This window comes from Equus asinus, chromosome 25, assembly GCF_041296235.1.
Source record: "Equus asinus isolate D_3611 breed Donkey chromosome 25, EquAss-T2T_v2, whole genome shotgun sequence".
NCBI lineage: Eukaryota > Metazoa > Chordata > Mammalia > Perissodactyla > Equidae > Equus > Equus asinus.
Genome location: NC_091814.1, coordinates 12,977,638 through 13,004,370, shown reverse-complemented (window position 1 = coordinate 13,004,370; position 26,733 = coordinate 12,977,638). Strand labels below are relative to the sequence as shown.

Genomic DNA, 26,733 nt, shown 5'->3' with positions numbered 1-26,733 from the left:
TTACATTGTTTTAATTGGTTACTGCTAGCATACAGAGGAAAGCTACTGATTTTGTATGTTGAACCTGACTGGCTATTTAACAGAACTCTTTCATTAGTTGATTCTATGTAGGCCAGGGTGGCAAACTATGAACCTCAGGCCAAATCGGGCCTGCTGCCTCTTTCTATAAGCAAAGTTTTATTGGAACAGTCACAGCCAGTTTATATATTGTCTATGGCTGCTTTCATGCTAGAAAGGCAAAGTCAAGTAGTGGTGACAGAGATCCTATGGTCTGCACAGCCTAAAACACCTACCATCTGGCCCTTTACAGAAAAAGGCTGCCCACCCCTAACGTAGATAATCATATTATCTGCAAATAATGACAATTCTGTCTCTTCTAACTGCATTCTTATTTATTTAGAAATAAATGGGATCTCCAGCGTTAAGGGGGAATATTAATGACAATAGATGGCATCCATGACTTGGAATGCTTTTATTGCTTCACCATTAAGTCTGACGTTTATTACAGGTTTCTGAAGATACCCTTCATTGAGTTAAGAACATTTTCAGAGATTAAAATTTTAATTTAAAGGACTGTAACTTTATTCTGAGATTATGTTCTTCCCACCTTTTTCTATGAAATAGTAATACAAAGTGGTTGTTTTTTTGTTTTTTTTTTTAAGATTTTATTTTTTCCTTTTTCTCCCCAAAGCCCCCCGGTACATAGTTGTGTATTCTTCGTTGTGGGTTCTTCTAGTTGTGGCATGTGGGACGCTGCCTCAGCGTGGTCTGATGAGCAGTGCCATGTCCGCGCCCAGGATTCGAACCAACGAAACACTGGGCCGCCTGCAGCGGAGTGCGCAAACTTAACCACTCGGCCACGGGGCCAGCCCCCAAAGTGGTTGTTTTAAAAACTATCTTTACATGGTAAAATAAAAGCTGACAACCGTATATTAATCCATGAACTAGGCCATGAAATCTAAGTCTAGGAAACACTAGGTTAAATTTTAAAGAGACTATAATGATATCACAGCAGACACTCTAAGTGAAATCATCCAGTATACTGCTTTTCTTACTCAAAATTATACTGGGTTTATATATGTAAAGAGGCAGCACAGATTAGTGGTTAAGTGGCAAAGAACACAGGCTTTGGGGTCTAGACAAACTTGGGTGAGAATTCTGCCTACCCACCCCCTACCCTGCCCCACGTAGCTATGAGAATTTAGGCAAGCTACTAAATCTCTCTAAACCACAGTTTCCTCTTCCTCAAAATAGGGATAATAGTAGTAACCACTTTGTAAAGTTGTTCTCTGGATTAAATGACTTAAAGCACACAAAGCACTTTGTATAGTATCTGGTCAATTACGAGTGTTCAATAAATGTTAGGTATTGTTATGGTTATTACTTTATGTATTTCTTGATGTGTATAAATCTTTATCATTTAGTACATTCAATGAGGACCATATTTTAATCTTTTGTAATACCAAAGTAGAAATCCCAAGTTAACAATCAAAAGGAGGGAACAAGGATCATTCAGTTCTGACTGGGTTAATACTAACAAATGAGTCAATAACATACAACATTCATATATTTATATAAATATATAATATTATGCTAATAATATATAATTTGAGGAAACATTTAGCTATTTTGATTGTTCCATATAATTGTTTATCCTCCAATTGTGTGTGTGTCTCTTGCACCAAACAACTTACAAATATGGATGAAACACAAGGAAAGCACTATTAATACAGAGCAAAAATAAGATCAAATATAAGTGTTCCATGCACTTTGGCAAATGATGGATACAATTTTGCTAAGAATGGAACAAATCGATAAGGAGTTGGGAACAAAGATTTCCATTTTTCTTTAATTATACAGCTTTCCTGGAGGGGGCAAGATTTCAGGAAGACTCTGAAAGAACAAAGGAAATGTGTAAAAAACACAAAAACAGAAGAAGAGGTGTAAGGCAGTACAGCCAGAGAGTATGATCAGGAGATACATATGGTCAAGTTAGAAGAGAAGAGACAGAGAGTAAATAACAGACAAGCTTTCAAAAAGGGAAGAAAGGGTTTTTAAAAGACAAATGTGTGTATTAGCAGGAAAGTTACAATGAACAATTTGGGCAAAATATCCTTGGATCTTCAAGCATGTGCAACTATTACAGTTCTTACTAATGGGTAAAAAGGGGAACTAAAATTCTAAATTTTCTAAGTTTAGATCCCAAAGAGCCGTAAGAATTTACTCACTTCACTAGAGCAGCTGCTTCAGGAAGCACATCAGCAAACGATTCACGAAATACGATGGCGTTTTTCCTTTTGCAGTTCTGTATGACATCGTTGGCAAGGTAAAAGAGATTCAAACGGTGGGGATAGGCAGCTGGAGATGATAAAAGACAATAAATAAAACCAAGTGAGTCAACTTATACTTGGTTCAACTTATTCCAAATACAGCGTTCTCAAACTATGTAACTGCCATTACATGGATGGATAGACGGATAAACAGACAAACAAACTAGCGGGTCAATTTACTGAACTTAGTTTCTAAAAACCTTGACTGCTTCAGGTTAACTTTCTGTTCAAGGTACTCCTTGAGTAGATTTCTACTTCACTTTGTAGATGTGTGGCAGTAAAAAACTCATTTACTCTGGAGAAGCTACAATAAAACAAGATTGTTCTCCCAAACATTTAGAAAGATAAAAAAATTAGTTGAAGCAGCTCAACTTGTTGCAAAAACACCACGGTTAGTGGAAAGAACACAGGCTTTAGAACCCAATCAGAATGTGACCTTAAGCAAATTGGTTAACCTCCTCTACATAATTACCGTAGATAGCTTCTTTTCATCAACTAGTCCAGACACCACTTAGTTACACCTAAGTCCTCTCACCTACTGAAAAAGAGGCTCTGTTGCTACTTTCATGACAAGGTGAATGTCCTAGGAAATAAGTAATCTGCTCCCATAAACACACCTACATCAACCTTTTCAACGGCCCATGACAAGGCCCAATAAATTTACGATCTTGAACCTTGAGCAAAGCCACCCAAGTGTGAAGTTTCATTATTATCCTGGTCAATGTTAATGTCCATGTAGATGATCTATCACATTTTCCTGTCTCTCAATTTCTTCATGTCAAATTCAGCGATCTACAAGAACCACTCCTTTGTGTATTTTATTTTATTTTTTTAAAGATTTTACTTTTCCTTTTTCTCCCCAAAGCCCCCCAGTATATACTTGTACATTTTTTTTAGTTGTGGGTTCTTCTTTGTGGCATACGAGATGCTGCCTCAGCATGGCTTGATGAGCAGTGCCATGTCCGTGGCCAGGATCCAAACCAGTGAAACCCTGGGCCGCCGAAGCAGAGCGAGCAAACTTAACCACTGGCCATGGGGCCCGCCCCTCCTTTGTGCATTTTAAAATCCCCTTTTCTGACCGTTACGTTCCATTCCCATTATATTTGTTCTTCAATTTCAACAAGATCTCACTTCTTTCTCTCTCACTCTACAGTCTCTTCCAGTACTAAATTCTTTATCAATTTCAGAGTCTTTGATCCATTATTTAAACCACTCTTTTATCAAAACCTTCATTTTCTTTTCCTCTTCCTCCTTAATTTAGCCTTTTGTTATGTGCATTCAACAAAATCCTAACGCCGGATCAATCTAACTGAATGCCTTTACTGCACCTTTATTTCTGCTCCTGGGTTCTGCTGAAGAAAAATCATACACCAGGAAAACTGAAACCATATAAATTCAGTCTCCTCCTTCAGTTGGGCCCTTACTGCTACGGTCCTTCCACATGTCCTTTATTAGGGTAAGCCCCCTATCTTACCAGATTCCTTCTCACTCTTAGGAGATAAACATATGCTATTTCACAGAGAAAGCAGCAATCATTAGTTAGGAATTATGTGATCTCAAAAAAATGTATCCATATTTAAACCCATCCAGATCAACTTACCTGAGTCAGCTAAAACCTTTCAGATTCAGGGATCTGAAAGTTTCATATACTCACTGCCTCCACTTTAACTCTTACTAACTCCATAATTATACGAGCTACCTTTTCCTTTTCTACTTAAAAAATGCAACCTACTATGCTAAGAGCTTTATATAAATTATGCTATCTCATTTATGTTGCCATCACTCCACTCAAACAGCAATTACCAAAATTATCAATAATTTTCAACTTATTAAATCCAATGGAGATTTTTTAAAATGTTATTTCTTTGCACACAGAATAATCTGTTATAGAAATTTCTCCTTTGGTTTCTGCCATAACCATTCTCCTGGTTTTCCTCCTACCTCTCTGGCTCCTCCTCCATCCATATACAGCTGGGCATGTATAGGTAAACAGCTCTGCCTGTGATTATCCTCCTTTAAATATTGATGCTCCCCAGGGTTCTCTCCTGAGCACTCTTCTCTATTCACCCACAGCATAGTCTTTAAGATTTCAGGTTTTAAATCAGATAGTCTGTTCCATTCCTGGCTTTGTCACTTATTAACTTTGGGTTTTTATACATTACTTAACTCTTCTATATGTCACTTTCTTTTTCTTTGTAAAATGACAACCTTACAAAGGGCTGTTATAAGAATTAAATGAAACAATGTATGTAAAGCATTTAGGACAATACTTAGCACACAGAGAATGGAATACTATCAGCATAATCATCAACTTCCATGGCTTTAACTACTACCATCTATGTATCAATGACTCCCATATCCAAAGATATCAAGCCTGGATTTCCCTTTACCAGTCAATGCACATATGCACTTCTAAATCTCAGAGGTACCTTGAAATTGATTTTTCAGTATTTTATTAATAATTTTCAGGGGCCAGCGCCGTGGCTGAGTGGTTAAGTTTGCGTGCTCTGCTGCAGCGGCCCAGGGTTTCGCTGATTCGGATCCTGGGTGTGGACATGGCACCGCTTGTCAGGCCACGGTTAGGAGGCATCCCACATGCCACAACTAGAAGGACCCACAACTAAGATATACAGCTATGTGTCGGGGGGATCTGGGGAGATACAGCAGGAAAAAAAAGAAAAAAAAAAAAGATTGGCAACAGTTGTTAGCTTAGGTGCCAATCTTTAAAAAGAAAAAATAATAATAATAATTTCCCCCCTCTTCCCTTATTGCTCTTGTATTTAGCCAGAATTTTAGCAATCTTTGACTCCTCCTCCTCCCTCCCTGACCCTCACTCCCATATGATAAATCTCCAAGTCCAGACAATTCTATCTCCAATAACTCTTGTCAAATTTATCCCCTCTTCTCCTTCTCTCCCTCCTTTTGCTCCCTGCCTGGGTTCATCATCTTTGACCTGTACTACTGCAACAGCCTCCTAACTGGTTATCTTACCTCTAGACTTGGTCCCCTCAAATTTACTCTCTATATTATTGCTAAATTCATCTTAAAACATTACCCAATTATTTCTCCTATCTTTCAATGCTTTCCAACCGTTTACTGGAAAATAACCAAACATCTTAGTCTCCATTAATGATCTGGATCCTACTTGCCCTGCCAGTCTCATCTCTTCCCCTTCAAATTCAAAGTTCCCTCTTTAATGAATTACTCAGTTCCCAGAAATCTTGCATGCTCTCTTAGAATTTTCCTTTTCTATGATAAACCTATTCTGAATAATCTTCAGTTTTCTACTCATCCATAGGAAAAAATCCAAAATTTTAAATTTAATTCACGTCAGATTCTGACCCTCCATCTTATCTCTTCTTCCCCAAATAAATCACCTTAAACTATTTTATTGCCACTTCTTCCACCCTCCACTCCAGTCAGAGCACTGTAGAAATTCAGAAGGAATGAGAGAAGCTGGCTGAGGTAGTCTGGGAAGACGCTTAGAAGCAGTGGAATTTGAGAAGACCAATGCTGAATGCTTCCCAAACCCTCTGCAACCTAGCTCTCACCTGTTTAGCTTCAACTTGAGCCGTTCTCTCCCTTACAGCTCCAGTTTAGTGAACTACACTCTTCTCATCTCCAAGCTCCACCCTCTCTTTGTCTTGCTGCCCATATCTCAATATTTCCTTTTCTTTCGTCAAGTCTCAGCTTACATATCATATGGAAGCTTCCATGGAAGCTTCCCATCCATGAAGCTTCCCCTGACTCCATAAGACTATGCCTTTAGCGCATCCTCAACTTGAACCTGTCATAACATTTATCACACTGTGGTGTACTCGTCGGCCTCCTCCAGCAGAACATCAGCTCCCTGAAGGCCGGGATTCTGCCTTGTTTAATGCCATGTCCTCAATGACAAATCATTGTCTGGTAGGTGCTCAATTAATACTAGCTAAATGTTTGATGAAGAAGTTAAATTTTCATAGGGAGGAAGGAAGGGGAAGAGTATTCCCATGAGAACAAGTCATGAGCAAAGGTGCTGAATACGACTGTGCAATGAGTGTCTTTTGTTTTGGAGAAGGGAGAAATTTAGGCTAGAATTTTTAATTTATTTAACCAATACTTATATAGCACTTCCTATGTGCTAGGCACTGTTCTGAAGATGATACAATTATTAACTGATATTGTTACAACAATTCTATGAGGTTGGTACTGTTATCTCCTGGAGGTGAAATGAAGTGAACTGTCCAAAGTCACAGCCAGTAAGTGGTGAAGCTGGGATTTTAATAAAGACAGTTTGGATCCAGAGTCTATGTTCTTAACCGCAACCTATTTCTGTTTCTGTCTTATCAGGAAGGTTTGGGTGCAAGAACAGTGGGAGAATAGGCAAAGATGACAAAGTCTGATGGGACTTAAATAATAATCTAAAAAGTCTTAGCCTTTATTCTGTGACTAAAAAGAAGCCATGAAAAGCTTTTATACAGAAGCATGTTTTAGGAAAAGTAGCAAATAATTTCACTGTTAAAAAAATAAAAAGATGAGCTGGCCCAGTAGCATAGTGGTTAAGTTCACATGCTCTGCTTCAGTGGCCTGGGGTTTGCAGGTTCGGATCCTGGGCACAGACCTACACACTACTCATCAAGCCATGTTGTCTGGGGCATTCCATATACAAAACAGAGGAAGACTGGCATAGATGTTAGCTTAAAAACAATTTTTTTTCAAGTAAAAAGAAGAAGATTGGCAACAGATGTTAGCTCAGGACCAAGCTTCCTCACCAAAATAATAATAATAATAATAATGATGATAATAATAATAATAGCTAATCACACTATAAGGAAGGAACCAGACAAATCCAAAACGTGAGTTATTCTGCAGAACAACTGAAATCAGTGGCATAAAATGTACTGGAGAGATTAAAAGACTCAAGGGACATAGCAATCTGATACAATTAATTTGTATTCCTGAACTGGATACAGTTAGGACTAACCAGCTATAAATGACATTTTTGGATCAAGTGAAGAAATGTGAATGTACCTGGGATTAGAAAAGATGAAAATTTACAGAAATGGAAATAAAGAAATTATCAACTGAAAATAAAACAGTAATTACAGAATGATCTCATGTTAGGAAAAAAACCTGAAAAAGAGATCAGAAAAGACAGGGAATTGAGTTTTAACAGTACTGATCTCTATTTTTTTCCTTTTGCTTGTCTGTATTCTAATTTTCTACAATACATATTTACTGCTTCCATAATAAAAGGTTATTAAAGAAACATAGTCATTTTTGCCCAGAAAGTTTAACTGGTTGTCTTGAAGTACTTTGTATTTCAGTCTGGACCTCTTCTTTGAACTGCAGACTCAAATATCCAACTGTCTACCCAACATCTCCGCATGGATGTCTAATACACAGCTCAGACTCAAATATGATCTTCTGCTCTCTTCCTCCAAACTGTCTCCTTCTACAGTCTTCTCCAGCTCAGTAAATGACATTTCTTTTGGAGGCCTTTTTTTGTTTTTAAAGATTGGCACCTGATCTAACAACTGTTGCCAATCTTCTCCCCCCTCCCCCCGCCACCTCTTCTTATCCCCAAAGCCCCCCAGTACACAGTTGTATATTCTGGTTGTAGGTCCTTCTGGTTGTGCTATGTGGGACGCCGACTCAGCACAGCCTGATGAGCGGTGCCACGTCCATGCCCAGGATCCCAACTGGCGAAACCCTGGGCCACTGAAGTACAGCATGTAAACTTAACCACTTGGCCACAGGGCCAGCCCCAGGAGGCTTTTTTTGCAGCCAAAAATCTTGAGTCATCCTTGACTCCTCTCTGTCTTTCACAATCCACATCCAAACTCACAATGCCAATCTCATTAACGCTACCTTTGAAATGTACACAGACTGAGAAAGTCACAGATGCAGAAAGGGGGAAGGTTAGAATAAACGCTGTGGTGTTGGATCGTAATTGGAAGTCTTGATATGAACTCACAGTTATATACAGAAAACATACAGTGAATGAGTGTGTGTATGTGTGTGCATGCGCACATGCATACATACAACTATTTCCTAAATCTTTCCATGGAAAATGCCTAGAAGTAATAGTATCCCAATACCTAATACCTAGATCTTGGTTTCTACAAGGAACCAGGGCTTCTTGGAGAAATGGCTGATTCCAGGCCAGTAAAGAAAGTATAAGAGCTTGGAACGTCTTGTACCAGAAAGCAAAAAAGTGCCCAAAGAATGATGTGAAAAGGAAACAGGCACTATCTTCAAGGGGTTCTTGTTGGTCAAATCTATAGATGGACAAGTGTCAAAACAAATAATGGTAAAGGATTATAACCCACTGAATAAAACAGCAATCCATGAATACATACTGATGTAAATAAATAAACAAATAGGGGAAGGGGAAAGCCCTGCCTCATAACCAAATGCCAATTAATAAGTGCATTAGGAAGGATGGAATTAAAAAAAAAACATTTTGGGCCAGGCCCAGTGGTCTAGTGGTTAAGTTTGGTGCACTCCACTTTGGCAGCCCAGGTTCGATTCCTGGGCACAGACCTAAACCATTTGCCCGTCAGTGGCCATGGGTGGTGGCTCACATACAGAAAGAGGAAGACTGGCAGTGGATGTTAGCTCAGGGTGAATCTTCCTCAGCAAAAAAATAAATCAGCATTTGGCAACCATCACAGTAAAAACTGACTCAAGCAACAATCACCAATGGACGCTAAAGCTAGTGAGAGAGAGTTTAATTCAGAACAGGATATTTACAGTCTCAGACTACTTCCCCACAAAATATTCACTCACTTTACAGTGGAGAAAGCAGGCAAAGACCATCTTAATCGAGTGATAAAAGTTAACACCACTATTAATAAGGCAGATTGACATCACGTTCCTCCACATATAATGTATTAAGAACCAGCATCAGGGCTGGCCCGGTGGCGCAGTGGTTAAGTTCGCACATTCCACTTCTTGGCGCCCAGGGTTGGCTGGTTTGGATCCCGGGTGCGGACATGGCACCGCTTGGCAAAAGCCATGCTGTGGTAGGCGTCTCACGTATAAAGTAGAGGAAGATGGGCATGGATGTTAGCTCAGGGCCAGTCTTCCTCAGCAAAAAGAGGAAGATTGGCAGTAGTTAGCTCTGGGCTAACCTTCCTCAAAAAAAAAAAAAAAGACTACAGCATCACTTCTGGTATTTTTGCCCAAAACTGCATAATCTGAATCTAATAATAAGCAAACATCAGATAAACACAAATTTATGTATATTTTACAAGCTATTGGCCCAGATTCTTCAAAAATGTCAAGGTCATGAAAGATAAAGACAGACTGAGGAACTGTTTCAGACTGAAGAAAACTAGAGAGACATGAAAACTACTGCAACACATGGCCCTGGACCTTTAAAGACCAACAGTGGCATAATTGGTAAGTAAAATTCAACTAGGGTCTGTGGCTTTGATGGTAGTATTGTATCAGTGTTAATTTCCTGATTTTGATGGTTGTTCAGATGCTATACAACATCTGTTGCAATGTACTGAACTGTGTGTCCCCCAAAACATATGTGGAAGCCCTAACCCCTAATGTGACTATATTTGGAGACAGGGCCTACATATAAAGAGGTAATTAAGGTTAAATGAGGTCATAAGGGTAGGGCCTTATAAGAAAATAAGAGTGTCCTTATAAGAAGAGGTACCAGAAATCTCTCTCCCCCACACCCCCGCCCCCTTCCCATCATATGAGGACAGAGTATGGAGGTGGTCATCTGCAAGCCAGGAAGAGAGCTTTCACCAGAAACTGAACTCTGTCTGACCTTGGCCTTGGGCTTTCCATCCTCCAAAACTGTGAGAAAATAAATTTCTGTTGCTTAAGCCACACAGTTTGTGGTATTCTGTTATGGCAGCCCAAGCTTATTAATACAACTATATAAGGAGAATATCTTTTTTTTTTTTTTAGGAAATAAGACACTGAAGTATTAAGTAGGTAGGGTATCATGTCTGCATCACACTCTCAAATAGTTCAGAAAAAAGTATGTGTATGAAGAGAGGAACAAGAGATAAAGCAAATACGGTAAAACATTAATTATTGGGGAATCTAGGTGAAAGGTACCTAAGAGGTCTTTGTAATATATCACAACTTTAAATTTGAAATTACTTAAAAATAACAAAAAAAACCCCACACAGACTCTAACCAATACTTACCATTGCCTCCTGGTCTAAGTCATAACCAACTTTTGCTTGAATTCTCGTGGTAGACTCCTAACTGGTCTCCCTGCTTCTACCTTTGCCCCACTTCACTCTAATTTCAACTCAGAAGAGAGACCCTTTAAAAACTAAACCTGATCGTTACCATTCCACTACTTAAATCCCTCCAATAATGGCGCCCCTCTTACTTAGAGTAAAGATCAAAGTCCTCACGATGATCTATAGTCCTAAACAACCTGCCCCCGCATTCTCTCTCTGATCTCCTGTCCTGGTCACCATTTATTCATTCCATTCCATCCACCTTGCTGCTGCAAGATCTACAACACAGCTGGCATGCTCCCTGCCTCCGGGTCCTTTAAGCTCCCTGCTTCCTCTGCTTGGAACATTTTTTTCTCATGTATTCTCATGGTTTACTTTACCACTGCTTTTAAATCTTTGTCCAAATGTCACTTTCTCAGTGACTTCCTATACTTCCCTGACCAGGAAAACTGCAACATCAAACCACCAATACTTCTATCATCTTTCCTTATTTTATCTTCTCACATAACACATATTTCTCAACATACTATACAATTTACTTACTTTATTTTTTGCCTGCCTCCCCCCATGAGAACATAAGCCTCATGAGGGCAGGGATTTGTGTCAATTTTGTTTACTGTTTAATTCTCAGCAACTAGGACCATGCCTAACACATAGTAGGCTTTCAGTAACTGTTTCTTGAATGAATAAATTAGAAAAAAAGAGAAGGAAAATACAAGGAAAAAAAGAAAAGGAATGAAAATGAATAGTCTTCTATTCAGTCTGGTTAATAATCCCATAAGGCAGTTGGCTTCTGTCTAACTATAAGGGACAGATAGGTATTCGAGAAGCTGCAGTAGAAGTTAATCTAGATATAAAGTCAGTGTGCTCACAACATCAATTACTCAACAATCTGGAAACTAGGTACTCAACGCTCTTTTTTTTTTGAGGAAGATTAGCCCTGAGCTAGCTACTGCCAGTCCCCCTCTTTTTGCTGAGGAAGACTGGCCCTAAGCTAACATCCATGCCCATCTTCCTCTACTTTATATGTGGGATGCCTGCTACAGCCTGGTGTGCCAAGCAGTGCCATGTCCACACCCAGGATCCGAACCGGCGAACTCCGGGCCGCTGAGAAGCAGAACATGTGAACTTAACCGCTGTGCCACCGGGCCAGCCTCTTCAATGCTCTTTTTATCATTATGAAGAAGGGGAAAGACACTGACAAGAGGAAAAGGAGGGCTATTAAGTACTTTCAAAATAAAACTGTTAAGCTGGTGGCAGAAGGATTAGATAATTTTTAACTTGTTGATATTAATATTTTATGTCAGCCCATCCTTGTTCCAAAAGGCAAGGTTAAGGCAGCTGATATAATATAGAAAGTGTTTTCAACCTGAGTGGTCTTTCAATTACAGAGAAGAGGCATTATGTATAATGGAAAGGGCACAAGGATGAGAGTCAGAGGGTCTGATTGTAACCCTTCAAAAGGATTCAGTTTCATTAGCTTTAGTCTGACTTCATTTGTGAAACAAGGATGTTGAAAGAAAAAACAGAAACAAGGTTACGTGAACAAAAATGTTATCTATAATTGTAGAAAAACTAGAAGCACCTTAAAGAATAACAATAGGAAAACAGTTAAGTAAAGGTAATCCATATTACGTGGTTGATAAGTGTCTGTAAATAACACGAAAAAGCTTGCATTAGAGTTAGTGGAAAAAACCAGGAAAGAAAAATGTACATATACCCTATGTAAAACTGGATGATTATTTTCTAAATTTTCTATAACACAGTTATATGATTTTTATATTAAAAATGAAGGCATATAAAATAACTGATTTGTATTAAATTATCTATGGTGCACTCTCTGGCTTTAATAAACTATAATTAAATAAATATTTATTTGTGAGGCTATTTAGTACAAACAATGGCAATGCTACACAAATATTTAAAGAGAAAAAAAGGGGCTATCCCCGTGGCCGAGTGGTTAAGTTTGCACGCTCCACTGCAGCAGCCCAGGGTTTCACCAGTTTGGATCCTGGGCATGGACATGGCACCGCTCGTCAGGCCGGCGTCACACATGCCACAACTACAAGGACCTGCAACTAAGATATACAACTATGTTACCGGGGGAATTTGGGGAGATAAAGCAGAAAAAAAAAAAAAGATTGGCAGCAGTTGTTAGCTCAGGTGCCAATCTTTAAAATAAATAAATAAATAAAAATAAAGAGAAAAAAATTACACCTTTTCCCAAAGAATCCATATCTTCTCTTAAAAAAGATAAATCCTCCAAATTCCTTAAAATCACTTAATTGCTTTGTTGAGGGTCACGAGAAAAGAATAATCATCTGAAAAAGCATCAAGGTAGAAAGAACACTAAACTCAAAGAAAAGCTTAGTGCCACGCTGACCCACCACTATGTGAGGATGATCTTACATCATCTAAACCAGGAGGTTTCAAGAGTGAAAGGGGTGTTGATCACATCAGGACACGTGGTTACCTATGTCTAGTGCTGAGCTAAGACCTAACTAGCCTAAGCTTCTGTAAAATGAATGCATTCAAACAGTTTCTAAGGCCCCTTTTAGAGCTAAAACACAATTTTCTCTCTCTTTATGAACTTAAAATACTGAACAGTGCTGTATTGTACAGAAGTTGGAGAAGCTTACTTTGTTTACTCAACTATTTTTTAAATAAATACCTGAATGTTTGCTTGGGGGCTCAGACTTACAATTAAGTTTTATCTGGGAACAGATTCATCAACAAATTTAAAATGTACCTTAAACTTCCTCTCCATGAGATGTTCCTATCGGCATTGGGAAACAATGTACTAACTCAGTGACACCATGGTATGAGAATGCTGGCACTCTATGTGCCATCTCCAATGACCAAAAGTCTTACTATCACATGCTCCATAGAATAAAGTACAAAGAACATTCTAACACAGAAATTAGAGATTTCAAGAGCTATAGGTTACTGGAAGTCACATCATATTTAAATTTAACTTCTAAGAATTCATCTGTAAGTACTTAGCCAGACTTTAAGAGCACAAACAATTAACAACAGAGTTAAACAAATTCAGAAGGAAAGGCAATCAAATTTCAGAAAGAAATAGGAGTGCATAGGGAAATACTGACTAATGAAGAACTGGAAGAAATAATAAGATTACGTTAACAAAGATGAAGAGAAACAGAAGAACCAGCAAGTGTGAATCTCCCTAAATTTGTTGGCGTTCAAAGTATCAGAACATTCAACTGATTTAATTTCCAAATGATTCACTCTATGGAATTATATACTACCAATTAATATCACATTCATTATTCTTGTTTTACTATTCACTTCTACACGTGCTTTTGGTAATCAAAGATGTAGGAATACATCATACATATTTCTGTACAAGGTTGTTTACCAAAAACTCATGAATATTGTAATTAGTAAACAATTTTAAGACTAATCTTTTGTCTTACATACTGATTTTAGAACCTGAGTCCCAAGTAAAATGATTTCAATGTACACTGAAAGAGCCACATCTAAACTAAAAATTTCAAAGAAGTCTCTTAACATTCATAAGGTATCAATCAGAAGTTCTTTAAATAATTTGCCAGACAGAACATTTGTTAAATATCGTTATATACAATTATCTAGAAATCTACTAAATCCAAATGTTCCCTAATTCTAAACAGAAAACTGTTCAGTGTTATCAATGATCTGTAAAAGGTCAAGAGAAAATTAGAATCTAAACATCCACCAACAAATGGAGCTGCTTTATTAAATTCACAAAATTAATGTAACTATTAATCAACTATGAAGACCATGTAGAAAACAGAAAAATAGTTTACACACTGAAAGTGAAGAAAAAAAAGATCTGTCAACTTTGACTCTTGCTTTTCCTTATTTTCTACATGCAAGTCCTGTCACCACTTTATATATCACCAAGAAATTTAAAAAGTACTTCCAGTTAGTTGAACGAAACCATCAACTGTAAAATACGCACTGATTTCAAACACATTAAAATGTGAAAAAACAATGTGCATCTTAGAATTGATGGAATATATAACTTCTAATTCATTCTCTCCCTCCCCACTCCTTTTGCCACTACCCTACTTCAGTTTCCCATCATTACTACAACAAACCTCCTAATAAGTGATTTCACCACCATTCAGTGCATTCTCTAGACGGCTGGGAATTTATCCCACAGATAGGCTTACTCCTATATACAAAGATTGATGTATAAAGATCTTCTTTGCAGCACTATTTCCAACAAAATCCTGGAAATAGCCTAAAAGTCCATTGATAGGGGCTTGGCTAAATAAATTATGTTACCTCCATCCAGCTGAGTAATACATAATTATTACAAAACACAAGGACAGGGGCTGGCCCGGTGGCACAGCGGTTAAGTTCGCAGGTGCTGCTTCTCAGCGGCCCGAGGTTTGCCGGTTCGGATCCTGGGTGGGGGCATGGCACCGTTTGGCACGCCATGGTGTGGTAGGTGTCCCATATATAAAGTAGAGGAAGATGGATATGGATGTTGGCTCAGGGCTGGTCTTCCTCAGTGAAAAGAGGAGGACCGGCAGCAGTTAGCTCAGGGCTAATCTTCCTCAAAAACCAAACCAAACCAAACCAAAAAAACACAAGGACACTCTATAGTTCATGTGGAACTATCTCCAAGATACAAAGTGAAAAACATAAGATACAATGGGTCTACTATGCTACTATATATGTACAAAAAACGCAAACATAAACCATAAACTTTCACTCACAGAGAATACGTCTGGGAAGATAGACAAGAAACTGCTAACAGTGATGCCTCTACAGAAGGAAACCAAGGGATCAAGAGAGAGAGGGACACTCATGATAGAGGAATTCATTTTTTATTGTACACTTTCCGGAATTTGACTTGGGCATGTATTTACTTATTCAAAATAATACATTAAAAATTAAAAAGAAAATACCCCTATGCGGCTACATTTTATGCCCTTCCTCAATACTGCTAAAATACTTCGTATATAGATAATGTATTTTTCACTTGGAGTTGAAAATAGCCACTCATAATGCCTCCACCAGACCACGAGCTCCTTGAGCACAGTGGCTTTGCACCTCAATGCCTTATCAACTACTGATCAGGTAGACAATAAAAATCTTCTATTGCAGAAATGAATACTAACCAAACTCTCCCTCCTAAAATCACCTCCATCCAGGCCTCATCTTCCCCCATGCTCCAAATTATCTGCTTCTCTCTCCTATCAATTACCTGCAAATGTTTTGGAGTCCCCTAAATAACACCAAGCAATGATCTAGGACGTGAAGGAGAAGGAATCTTCTACTTCTGACCTTTGTTAACTGAGTCCATCTTCCCTAAGTCTATATTGCAGAGTCTTAAACCCCTCTCCCCAAATGGCTCTTTTATAACATTTACTCTTTCAAGTTTGACCTAATTTCACTAATATGAAAACGCTGGTGAAAAGAGGAATATTAAATAAATAAGGTAATCTGTCCCACCTTAGGTGCTAAAGATAGTCCTGTCTCAAATGCACATATCAGTATTCTCATTCCTTTCAGAGGATGGTATAGTAGAAAGAAAACAGAAATTAGACTGAGACAGATATCAATTCAAATTCCACCTCCATAACTAACTGGGTCATGACCTGGACTAAAATTATATGCCTCTGAACCTTAATTTCCATATCTTAAAAGGAATATAATAGCTCAAAAGGCTTTTGGAAAGAATAAATAATATATGTTAACTATCTGATTATAGTACCTGTTACAGAGCAGGTCAAATACTTCATGAACAGTAGTTGTTTTCTCCCAGTTTTCCTTCCTTCTAAGCTAGTATATTATCAGGTGAGTATGAGGAGAGAATGCCATCTAATTAAACTAATCTAAATTAAGGTACATGGCACGACAGTTTCTTTCTCCTTAACTCTGGCCTCTGAAAATGAGAAGAAAAAAGGTTTTACAATTCTCAGCTCCTCCAATCCCACGATTGCCTTGCTCTGTTCTGGCTCCTAACACCTAGAAAGCTTGTGAAAAAAATCAGAGGCTCAATCACTTGGGAACCCTTCTTTGAGGAATGAAGTCTTAGAGTTTCAAGCCAACTGTTTTCTTCTCAGCCGATCTCAGAAATGTTTGGTCTGCCTGTAATAATACTAAATACAGAGATTTACATGAGTTGTAATAATTGCTTATACTTAAAAACTATGCAGAATAATAACTACGCACATATATTTAATCAACAAAATATTTTAAAAAGGTAATTATAACCGAAACTCTGTTCACATATGATTCAAATGTTGGTTAATCACAGAGCCAAGCTGTTCACTCATGGAGTTACAAAATTGTTCATACTATTCCTTTCATCTAAAATGACGTTACTCTTCTCCTTTCATTTATTTGAATTCTCATCTCAAAACCCAAGTCAAACCTCCGGTCCTCAATGAAAGCTCTTGTAACCACTTCCATCTTTCTTTGCTCTGAACTCATACTGTTCTTATATTTAATTAACATCATGCACTGTCTCAAACATTAGCTTTGTCTTGGCTAGATCACACATGCTTTGAAAACAGAATTATATCTTCTACTTCTTTTCTATCTTCCATAGTGCTGAACATGAACTAGACTTTTAATATGCATTTGTTGACTGACTGTCTGTCAGCTTTGGGCTAACTTGAGGTAAGAAAAGTCCAACTACTCCTTTTCATTTTCAGTGAGTATTAGCACAACTATTTATCATTCACAACAATGAAGGGAAATACTAGTGTGGCTGATCCAAACTAATTCCCAAAACATTTACATTGTGCATTTAGAATATACTATATCAACTCTTTTAACAAATTTACTTTGGGAATTATATGCTTAAGCTTATATCATAATAATCTATCTCACTCTCCCACCTTATACTTCTCTGATAGGTTAAGGAAGAGAGATGCTGCAGAGAGTAGGAAAGGATAACTTGTGAGAAAACAATATCTTAACCAGGGTATCATTTGACATTTCAACATCAATGCCACCGCCACCACCCGCAAAGCATATCTGAGACCAGGAGTTGTAAAATTATACATTTACAAAAAACATACAAGAATTAGTTTCCATAAAATGTTCATAATATAATGTCAGCCAATCAGTTGTCACAGTTAGATACTGCGCCCTGACTTTTTACATTGAAGTGCAAAGGCCTAAGAATAACAAAGACATAAGGCAGAAGAATTTGGTCTTCCAGATACCATGACATCACATAACAGACTATGGAATTGGAGGAAGTATAGCCAAATTGACCAGTGGAACCCCATGGAGAGCCCATAAACAGATCTGTGTGTTAATTGCTATTTATGACAGGGGTAGCCTTGCAGGTCATTGGGGAAAAGGAGAAAACTACTCAATAAATTGGACATCGACAACTGTGGTTCTATACATAGAAAAAATGAAAATGAACTATCATGTTACACACAAAAATCAATTCTAAATGAAATCAAGACAAATACAAAAGGCTGTAACAGAAAATATAGAACATCTTTTTGATCATAAGGTAGGGAAAGAATTCTTAAACCAGACATAGTGTGCTAACCATAATAAAAAGTGTGCTAACCACAAGACATATATAAATTAAGAAGCTCTCTTCATCAAAAAGACACCATAAAGAAAATACAAAGGCATACTCCAAATTGGGAGAAGCCCTTTGTAACTTCTAACATGGGCAAAAGACACAAACAGGCAATTAACAGAATAAGAATCTTGAATAGTCAATAATCAAAAAAGAACTTCATTAATAATCAGGAAAATGCAAATTAAGATCACAATGAGACAGTGTTTACCCTCCTAGATTGGCAAACAATTAAGAGAACTGACAGCATCAAGATTTGGTGAAGATGCAGAGAAAAAGGAAGTCTTATTTATTTAGTCTGTCGGTTTTTTTTTTTTTAACTTTTAATGTCAGGTTTATTGAAGTACGATTTACATATTTACATAGAGCAAAATTCACCCCTTGTAATGTATAGTTCTACAAACTTCGACAAACTTAGTTGTGTAACCACCACAGTTATGATTCAGTTCTATTACCCCCGCAACACCTTCTTGCCTAGTTTTCGTGAACCCCTCTCCCCACCTCTACTCTCAAACCTTATATATATTCTTTCTAGAGTCTCAAATAAATGGAATCATATAATATGCAACCTTTTGAGTCTGACTTTTTTCACTTAGCATAATGCATTTGACATACATCTCTGTTGTGCATACCAGCACTTGATTTCTTTTTCAGTCATTTAAAAAACAATTATGGTAAAAGATACAAAACATTTCATTTCTTTTGATTGTCAAATAGTATTCCATTTTAGGGATGTCCTACAGTTTGTCTGTTTGTTGAAGGATATTTGAGGCTCTTTTGTTTTTGGTAATTATAAATAAAGCCACTAAAAACACATTAATAGTATCCTTAATGGAAAACTTCTTAATTTTGATGAAGTCCAGTTTATCAAAACCTTTCAGGGCTGGCCTGGTTGCATTGTGGTTAAGTCTGCACGCTCCACTTCAACAGCCCAAGGTTCGGAAGGTCAGATCCCTGGCGCGGACCTACACACTGCTCACCAAGCCACACCGATGGCATCCCAAACACAAAATAGAGGAAGACTGGCATAGATGTTAGCTCAGTGACAATCTTCCTCAAGCAAAAAGAGGAAGATCGGCAACAGATGTCAGCCCAGGGCAAATCTTTCTCAGTAAAAAAAAATTTAATGGATTGTGGTGTGGGTGTCATATCTAAGGCATCTCTGCCTAGATCAAAGTCACAAAGACTTGCTCATATATAATGGTGAAAGATGGAAAGCTGTTGCCTTAAGGACGGAGGAACAGAGCACCAATGTTCATTCTCACCCTTCCTCTACAACTAGAAGTTCTAGGCAGTGCAGTAAGACAAGGGAAAGAAAGAAAAGGCATATTGACTGGAAAGGAAAAAATTAAACGGTCTCTATTTGTAGACAACACAATTTGTCTATATAGAAAATCACAAAGAATCTACAAAACAGGTACTAGAACAAATAAGTGAGTTTAGTAGAGTTGCAGGATAAGGATACATAATAGCTGGAAAATGATTTTTTTCCTAAAAGCAGTATCATTTATAAGAGCATGAAAGACTTACATATAATCTAGCAAAATATGTGCAAGGTTGTGTGCAGAAAAAAAAATACAAAACACTGATGAAAGAAATCAAGAAGACCTTTAAGTAAGGTCTTAAGGATTTAAGTAAGGTCATATTTATGGATTGGAAGACAATATTGTTAAGACGTCAATTCTCCCCCCTAAATTAATGTACAGATTCAACATAGTCCTAATCAAAATCTCAGAATGATTTTTTGTAGAAGTTAAGAAGCTGATTCTAGGAGCCAGCCCCATGGCCAAGTGGTTAAGTTTGCATGCTCTGCTCCGGCAGCCCAGGGTTTCGCTGGTTCAGATCCTGGGCAAGGACATGGCACCGCTCTTCAGGCCACATTGAGGCAGCATCCCACATGCCACAACTAGAAGGACCCACAACTAAAATATACAACTATGTACCGGGGGGATTTGGGGAGAAAAAGTAGAAGAAGAAAAAAGAGATTGGCAACAGTTGTTAGCTCAGGTGCCAATCTTTTAAAAAAAAAAAAGCTGATTCTAAAATTTATATAGGAAGACAAAAGACCTAGAATAGTCAAAACAATTCTGAAAATTTTGTTGGGAGGACCACCTGATTTCAAGACAAACTACAGTAACCAAGACAGTGTGGTATTAGAAAAAGGACAGACACACACATCAATGGGACAAAACAGAGTCCAGAAATAGACTCATGTGGTTAATTGGTTTTTGACAAAAGTACATATGCTGGGCCAGCCCCAGGGCAGAGTGGTTAAGTTCACTCGCTCCGCTTCGGTGGGCCGGGGTTTCATCAGTTCAGATCCTGGGCACAGGCAAGGCACGCTCATCAGGTCATGCTGAGGCGGCGTCCCACATGCCACAAGTAGAAGGACCTACAACTAAAATAAATAAAATAAAATAAAATAAAATAAAATAAAATAAATAAATAAAATTAAAAAAAAGATGGGCAACAGTTGTTAGCTCAGGTGCCAAGCTTAAACAAAAACAAAAAAGAAGATTGGCAACAGTTGTTAGCTCAGGTGCCAATCGTAAAAAAAAAAAAGTATGCACACAATTCAATAAAGAAACGAAGAAAGGACAGTCTTTTCAACAAGTGGTGCTGGAACTGCTGGACATCCATAAAAACAAACAAAGAAAACAACTTGACCCATTCTCATACCATTTGCAAAAACTAACTCAAAATGCATTATACACCTAAATGTAAAACCTGACTGTAAAACTTCTAGGGGCTGGCCCGGTGGTGCAACGGTTAAGTGTGCACGTTCCGCTTCGGCGGCCCGGAGTTCGCCAATTCGGATGCCGGGTGTGTGGACATGGCACCGCTTGGCACGCCATGCTGTGGCAGGCGTCCCACAGAGAAAGTAGAGGAAGATGGGCACGAATCTTAGCGAAGGGCCAGTCTTCCTCAGCAAAAAGAGGAGGATTGACAGCAGATGTTAGCTCAGGGCTAATCTTCCTCTAAATAAATAAATAAATAAAACTTCTAGAAGTTTAATGTCTGCAGGATCTGCACTGTTGTCCCTTTTTCATTCCTGTTATTAATTTGCAACTTTTCTTCTTAGTTTGACTAAAGTTTTAGTAACTTTATTAATCATTTCAAAGTACTTTTGATGGGGTTTTAAACGGGAAACAAATTGGCAGTACTTGTAAAGTCCAACAGCTGCATCCCCTTCAATTCTGCAATTCCACTCTTGCACATGTGCCTCAAGATCTAGGTATAAAAGTATCCACAGCAGCATTATGAATCATAGAAAAATATCTATAATACACACTGAATCCTGAATAGTTTAGGATCTCTTGAACCTAAGTTATAGGTAAAAAATTATTTCAAACTAATAGCCACAAAATACATGTTAATAGAAGTAAACACATATGTGATTACACAAGTGTAGCTGCTAAAACAGTTGAGTCTGAGGCCTTTTCAGGTTTTCTACTTTTTTTTTTTGAGGAAGATTAGCCCTGAGCTAACTACTGCCAATCCTCCTCTTTTTGCTGAGGAAGACTGGCCCTGAGCTAACATCGGAACCCATCTTCCTCTACTTTATATGTGGGACGCCTAACACAGCATGGCGTGCAAAGCGGTGCCATGTCTGCACCCAGGATCCAAACTGGCGAACCCCGGGCCGCCAAAGTGGAACATGCACACTTAACTGCTATGCCACCAGGCCGGCCCCAGGTTTTCTACTTCTTGAGCCAACAGGGTTAATATTTTCATGGGCATTTTCTCCATTTCCTCTAGGCTTTCAAAGTTATTAATGTAAAATATGTATTTGTCTGTAATTAAAAAAATGTATCTATAGTGAGTCCTCTTTTAAGAACACATTGAGTCAACAAAATGTGATATATATATATATACACACATACAATAGAATATTACTCAGCCTTAAAAATGACAGAAACTTTGACACATGCCATAATATGGATGAACCTTGAAGATACATTATGCTAAATGAAACAAGCCAGTCACAAAGGGATAAATACTGTATGATTCCACTTATATGAGGTGCCTAGAGCAGTCAAATTCATAAAGGCAGAAAGTAGAATGGTGGTTGCTAGGGCTGAGGGATGAGAGGAATGGGGAATTATTGTTTAACAGGTATGGAATTTCAGTTCGGGAAGATGAAAGAAATTTCTGGAGATACATGGTGGCAATGGCTGCACAACATTAAGGTACACAGGAAACTGTTAACAAAGGGACTGGGCATATAGAGGAAGAAGGTGGAAGGTAACTTACTTTCATTTTATAACACACGTATTGTTTAGATTTTATTTACGTACTTTTATAATACAGTAGTTTAAAAAACAAACTGATGTCTCCCTAATATACTGAAGTGACCCTCCTTTGAAAATAACCCTTTCTTTACACAATCCATTGCAGCTACTTTCTTATTTCTTACCTTCCCTTCTCACTCAAATATTTGGAACTGTCTACTACAATGGGCAGACATCTCTCCACTTTCTCACCTACCATTCACTATCTATTTTAAAAAAAGAAAAAGAAAGAATTTGTCGTTTAATATTGAACATATAAAAAAATGTATGCAACTTGTAAGTTGACATTCTTCTATAAAGAAGAGTTTTCCTTTTTTGCCCCTCCCTTGTTCTCTTTCTCTCTCTTTTCTTTTAATGAACATCACTATGGACTAAGGGATTCTTTCCTTCATTCACTACTGTCATTATTCTTCCTGATGTGCAAACTGTCCTATATTTAGCCAGTAAAATCCCTTTCAAGCCAGCTCTTACAACCTTTTGATATGATCTCATTCATCTTTGAGTGCCTTTCTTGCTTTTTGGCCCAAGATGTTTGTTCCACGGGCCTGATGTTTTCTTCACAGGAAGCTTTTATAAACTACTAATTCAAAATAGTTAGTATCTACAGAACTATTCAAGATTTCTAATTTTTCTTGGATCACTATTAATTTTTTAAAGGCATTTGTCCATTGCATCTCAGTTTTCAAATGTATTGACATAGTTGTTTACATTATTTCTAAATTTTGACTTTTTCTGTAGGCATGCCACCTTTCCCATTCCTAATACTGTTTATGCTTTTTTTCCTTGATAAATCTTGACAAAGGTTTATCTTTACTAGGCTTTTTGAAGAAGCAAGTTTTGTCTTTGCTGATCTTCTCTATTATATCCTTCTTTTGTACTTATTCTTTGCTCTTATTTTTATCTTCTCCTTGGCTTCTCTTTTCCTTGGGCTTACTCTGTTGCTCTTTGTCTAATATTTTACAAGAGATGCTTAGTTAATTAATTTTCAACCTCTTGCATTTTAGATTATAAATTTGTCTTAGGTATAGCTTCACTGGACCCCAGCTGAGACCTCTTTCCTTAACTCAAGACCCATATATCTACCTGTCTAATCTAGTATTTCTACTTAAGTATCTAAAAGACATCTCAAATCCAACATGTTAAAAACTAAACCCTTGATCTCCCCCAAATCTTGTTCACTCAAACTTTCATCACTTAATAACAACTTCATCCTTCTATCATGCAGGACACAAACCTTGCAATTATCTTTAAGTCATCTCTTTTTCCCATACCATCCGCAATCTGTTCTATTTTCAAAATATATCCAGAAATCATTTACCTCTTATCCCCTTTATTCCTGCACTCCAGTCTAAGCTACCATCATCTCTCAACTGGGCCATTACATTACTCTTATAATAGGTCTCCCTGCTTCTGTCATTTCCTGGTTATGGTCTATTACCATGGCAGTGGAGGATCCTTTCAAACGGTAAGTTAGAGCATGTTACTCTCTGCTCAAAACCCTCCAATGGTTACTCCTTTCGCTCTGAGTAAAAGCCAAAGACTATGCCCTACATGATCTGCCATCTCCCTTCTCTCTCTGACCTCATCTACTGTCACCCTACTGCCTCCATTCCAGCCACAGTGTTCTGGAACACTGTTCCTTGCACATACCAGATATACTCATACTTTAGGGTCTTAATTCTAACTATGTCCTTTACATAGAATCCTCTTCCTCCAGATATTCACCTGTCTAACTCAGTATCTTCAGGTCTTTACTCAATTCTTGCTCTCTCAATGAAACCTATCTTAAGTGCTTCCTTTCATACTACAATCTGTCCCCCTGATCCCCACTGTTAATTTCAATGCCCTTTACCCTGCTCTAGTTTTACATTTTTCCCATAAGACTTTATCATTTTCTATCATACTAGATAATTTATCCTTTTGTTATGTTTATCGTCTGCCCCTTCCCTATCAGATGTTGGCTCCACAAGGTCAGAAATCTTGATGCACTCACTGATGGATCCCAAATGGCACAGACATAGTAAGCACTCAATAAAATGAGGCATTAGTTTTGACATGCATTATCCTTTTTTTTTGGGTGAGGAAGAGTGGTCCTGAGTTAACACCTGTTGCCAAACTTCCTCTATTTGCTTGAGGAAGATTGTCACTGAGCTAACATCTGTGCAAATATTCCTCTATTTTGTATGTGGGACGCCACCACAGTGTGGCTTGATGAGCAGTGTGTAGGTCCACGCCCAGGATCCAAACCCACGAACCCTGGGCCACCAAAGTGGAGCATGTGAACATAGCCACCCTGCCACTGGGCCAGCCCTAAGATATAGCATTCTTATCACTATTTACTTATTACTATAATATACTACATATACTTATTACTATATAATACTATATAATATTATTTAGTAATATTATTATTAGTAATTATTAGTGATATTTAGTAATAAGTAATATACTTATTACTATATATACTATAATACTATATATACTTATTACACTAATAGTAATAAGACTGTTAAAAATAGTGTTAAGTATTTTTAAATTTTTTCTATGATTTCCTCTTAGACCCATGAGTTCTTCAGAAATGCATATTTTAATTTCCAAACAGCAGAACTTTTTGTTTTTTGTTTTAACTTGTCAGTTAATAGTACCATAGGCTAAAGAACAAGAAGCTGTATGATACAGAGCACTCAAAATTATATCAACCTTGCATTAGAGACTAGTACACATCATTAAAGGGTTTAAATATTCCTTGATTGTTCAAAAAGAATGCATGTTTTCTAATTTTAAAGCCCAGGGTTCTCTCTATATGTGAATTTATTAAATCAGTTGTGGTGTAGTGGAAATTTTCTATATTTTTACAAACTTTCTATCTGCTTAGACTACCAATAATTAAGAGCTATGTTTTAATTCTCCCACTAGGATAATGGAGCTGATAAAGTCTCCTTTTATTATACCAATTTTGCCTTATATATTTATGCTATTTTATTAGGTGCATACAAATTTAGAACTATTGTATCTTCCTAATGCACTGAACTTTCCGGCATTTTATGGACCCTCTTTATCTCTAATTTTTTTTTGGCTTAAAGTCTCATTTTTTAGTATTCAATCAGCTACCACGGTGGTGTGTTTCTGATTGACTGTTTTTGGTTAGTAATTGCCTCTTACGTTTAACTTTTCCCTCTTACACAGCTAGACTTGTTTTTCTTAATCCAAACTGATCACCTCGGTCCTTTAACTGGTAGGATTATTATTTACATGTAATTGTGATTGATATATTTGGACTTCTTTTTTATTTGCCCTGCTTCTTCTGTGCATATGTTTGCCATTCTCCTTTCACGCCTCTTTGGGAAGTTTCTGTTTTTTAATTCTGTTTTCTCTCTTTCAGTGGCTAAAAGTTACATATTCTATTTCCACTCGTTTAGTAGCTACTCTTGAAATTTTACTATATATGTATGTAAAACAAAGTCTCAAGTTAAATAATATCTTAAACATCTCCTCTCTCCTGAACAAATACAAGGATCTTAGAATACTTTTATTTCAAATCAATCTCTTCTTGTTCTGACTTTTTTTAAACTCCACAAATTAAACTTTATTTTATACAGATAAAGTTCATTTATATTTACTCTCATGGTTACCAATTTATTTGCTCAGCATTCCATTTTATCTCTCAGATCTTCCTCCTGGGATTATTTTCCTTCTTCCTTCAATATATATCCTTCAGAAGGTCATAAAATGAAGATCTGTTGGTTGCCAGCTTGTCTTTCTGGAAATGTGTTAATTTTGCCCTTGTTCTTAAAGAATAGCTTTGCTAGGGATACGATTCTAGATTGATAGTTGTTTTCTCTCTACACTGAATATTTTATTCCAGTGTCTTCTGGTTTCCATTGTTGCTATCAGTCTAATTGTTACTCCTTTGCAAGCTATCTATCTGTTCTCTCTGGCTCTTTTTAAGGGCTTCTCTTTGTCTTTGGTATTCTTCAGTTTAACTACAAAGTGTGTAGGTACAGATTTTTTAAAATTTAACCTCTTTCATATACATTCTGCTTCCTGTACATTCGTGGACTTGCATTAATTCTTCAAATTTCTCTGCCATTATTCCCTCAAATATTGCCTGCTCTCCATTCTCTCCTTCTGGGACTTCAACCACACATATGTTAGATTCATTATTTTATCATTCCCATCAACTTATCTCTCAGCATTACATTCTGGGAAATTACTTTAGATCTACCTTTCAGTCCATTAATCCATCCATTGAGCTTTTAATTTTAATAATTGTATTTTTCAGTTCTAATATGTCACTTTGGTTCTTTTACAAATCTACATAACTATGTAGATAATCT

General features: G+C 37.4%; 1 protein-coding gene across 8 annotated transcripts in view; it reads right to left on the bottom strand.

Moving 5' to 3' along the window:
* RPRD2 (regulation of nuclear pre-mRNA domain containing 2) overlaps positions 1 to 26,733 on the bottom strand; it is a 95,915-nt gene that overhangs the window by 46,702 nt on the left and 22,480 nt on the right. For all 8 annotated transcript variants that reach the window (XM_044758524.2, XM_070496836.1, XM_014865380.3 and 5 more), the window contains one exon: positions 2,229 to 2,358. In XM_044758524.2, the coding sequence (XP_044614459.1) occupies positions 2,229 to 2,358 (130 nt within the window). The remainder of the gene's footprint in view (positions 1 to 2,228; positions 2,359 to 26,733) is intronic.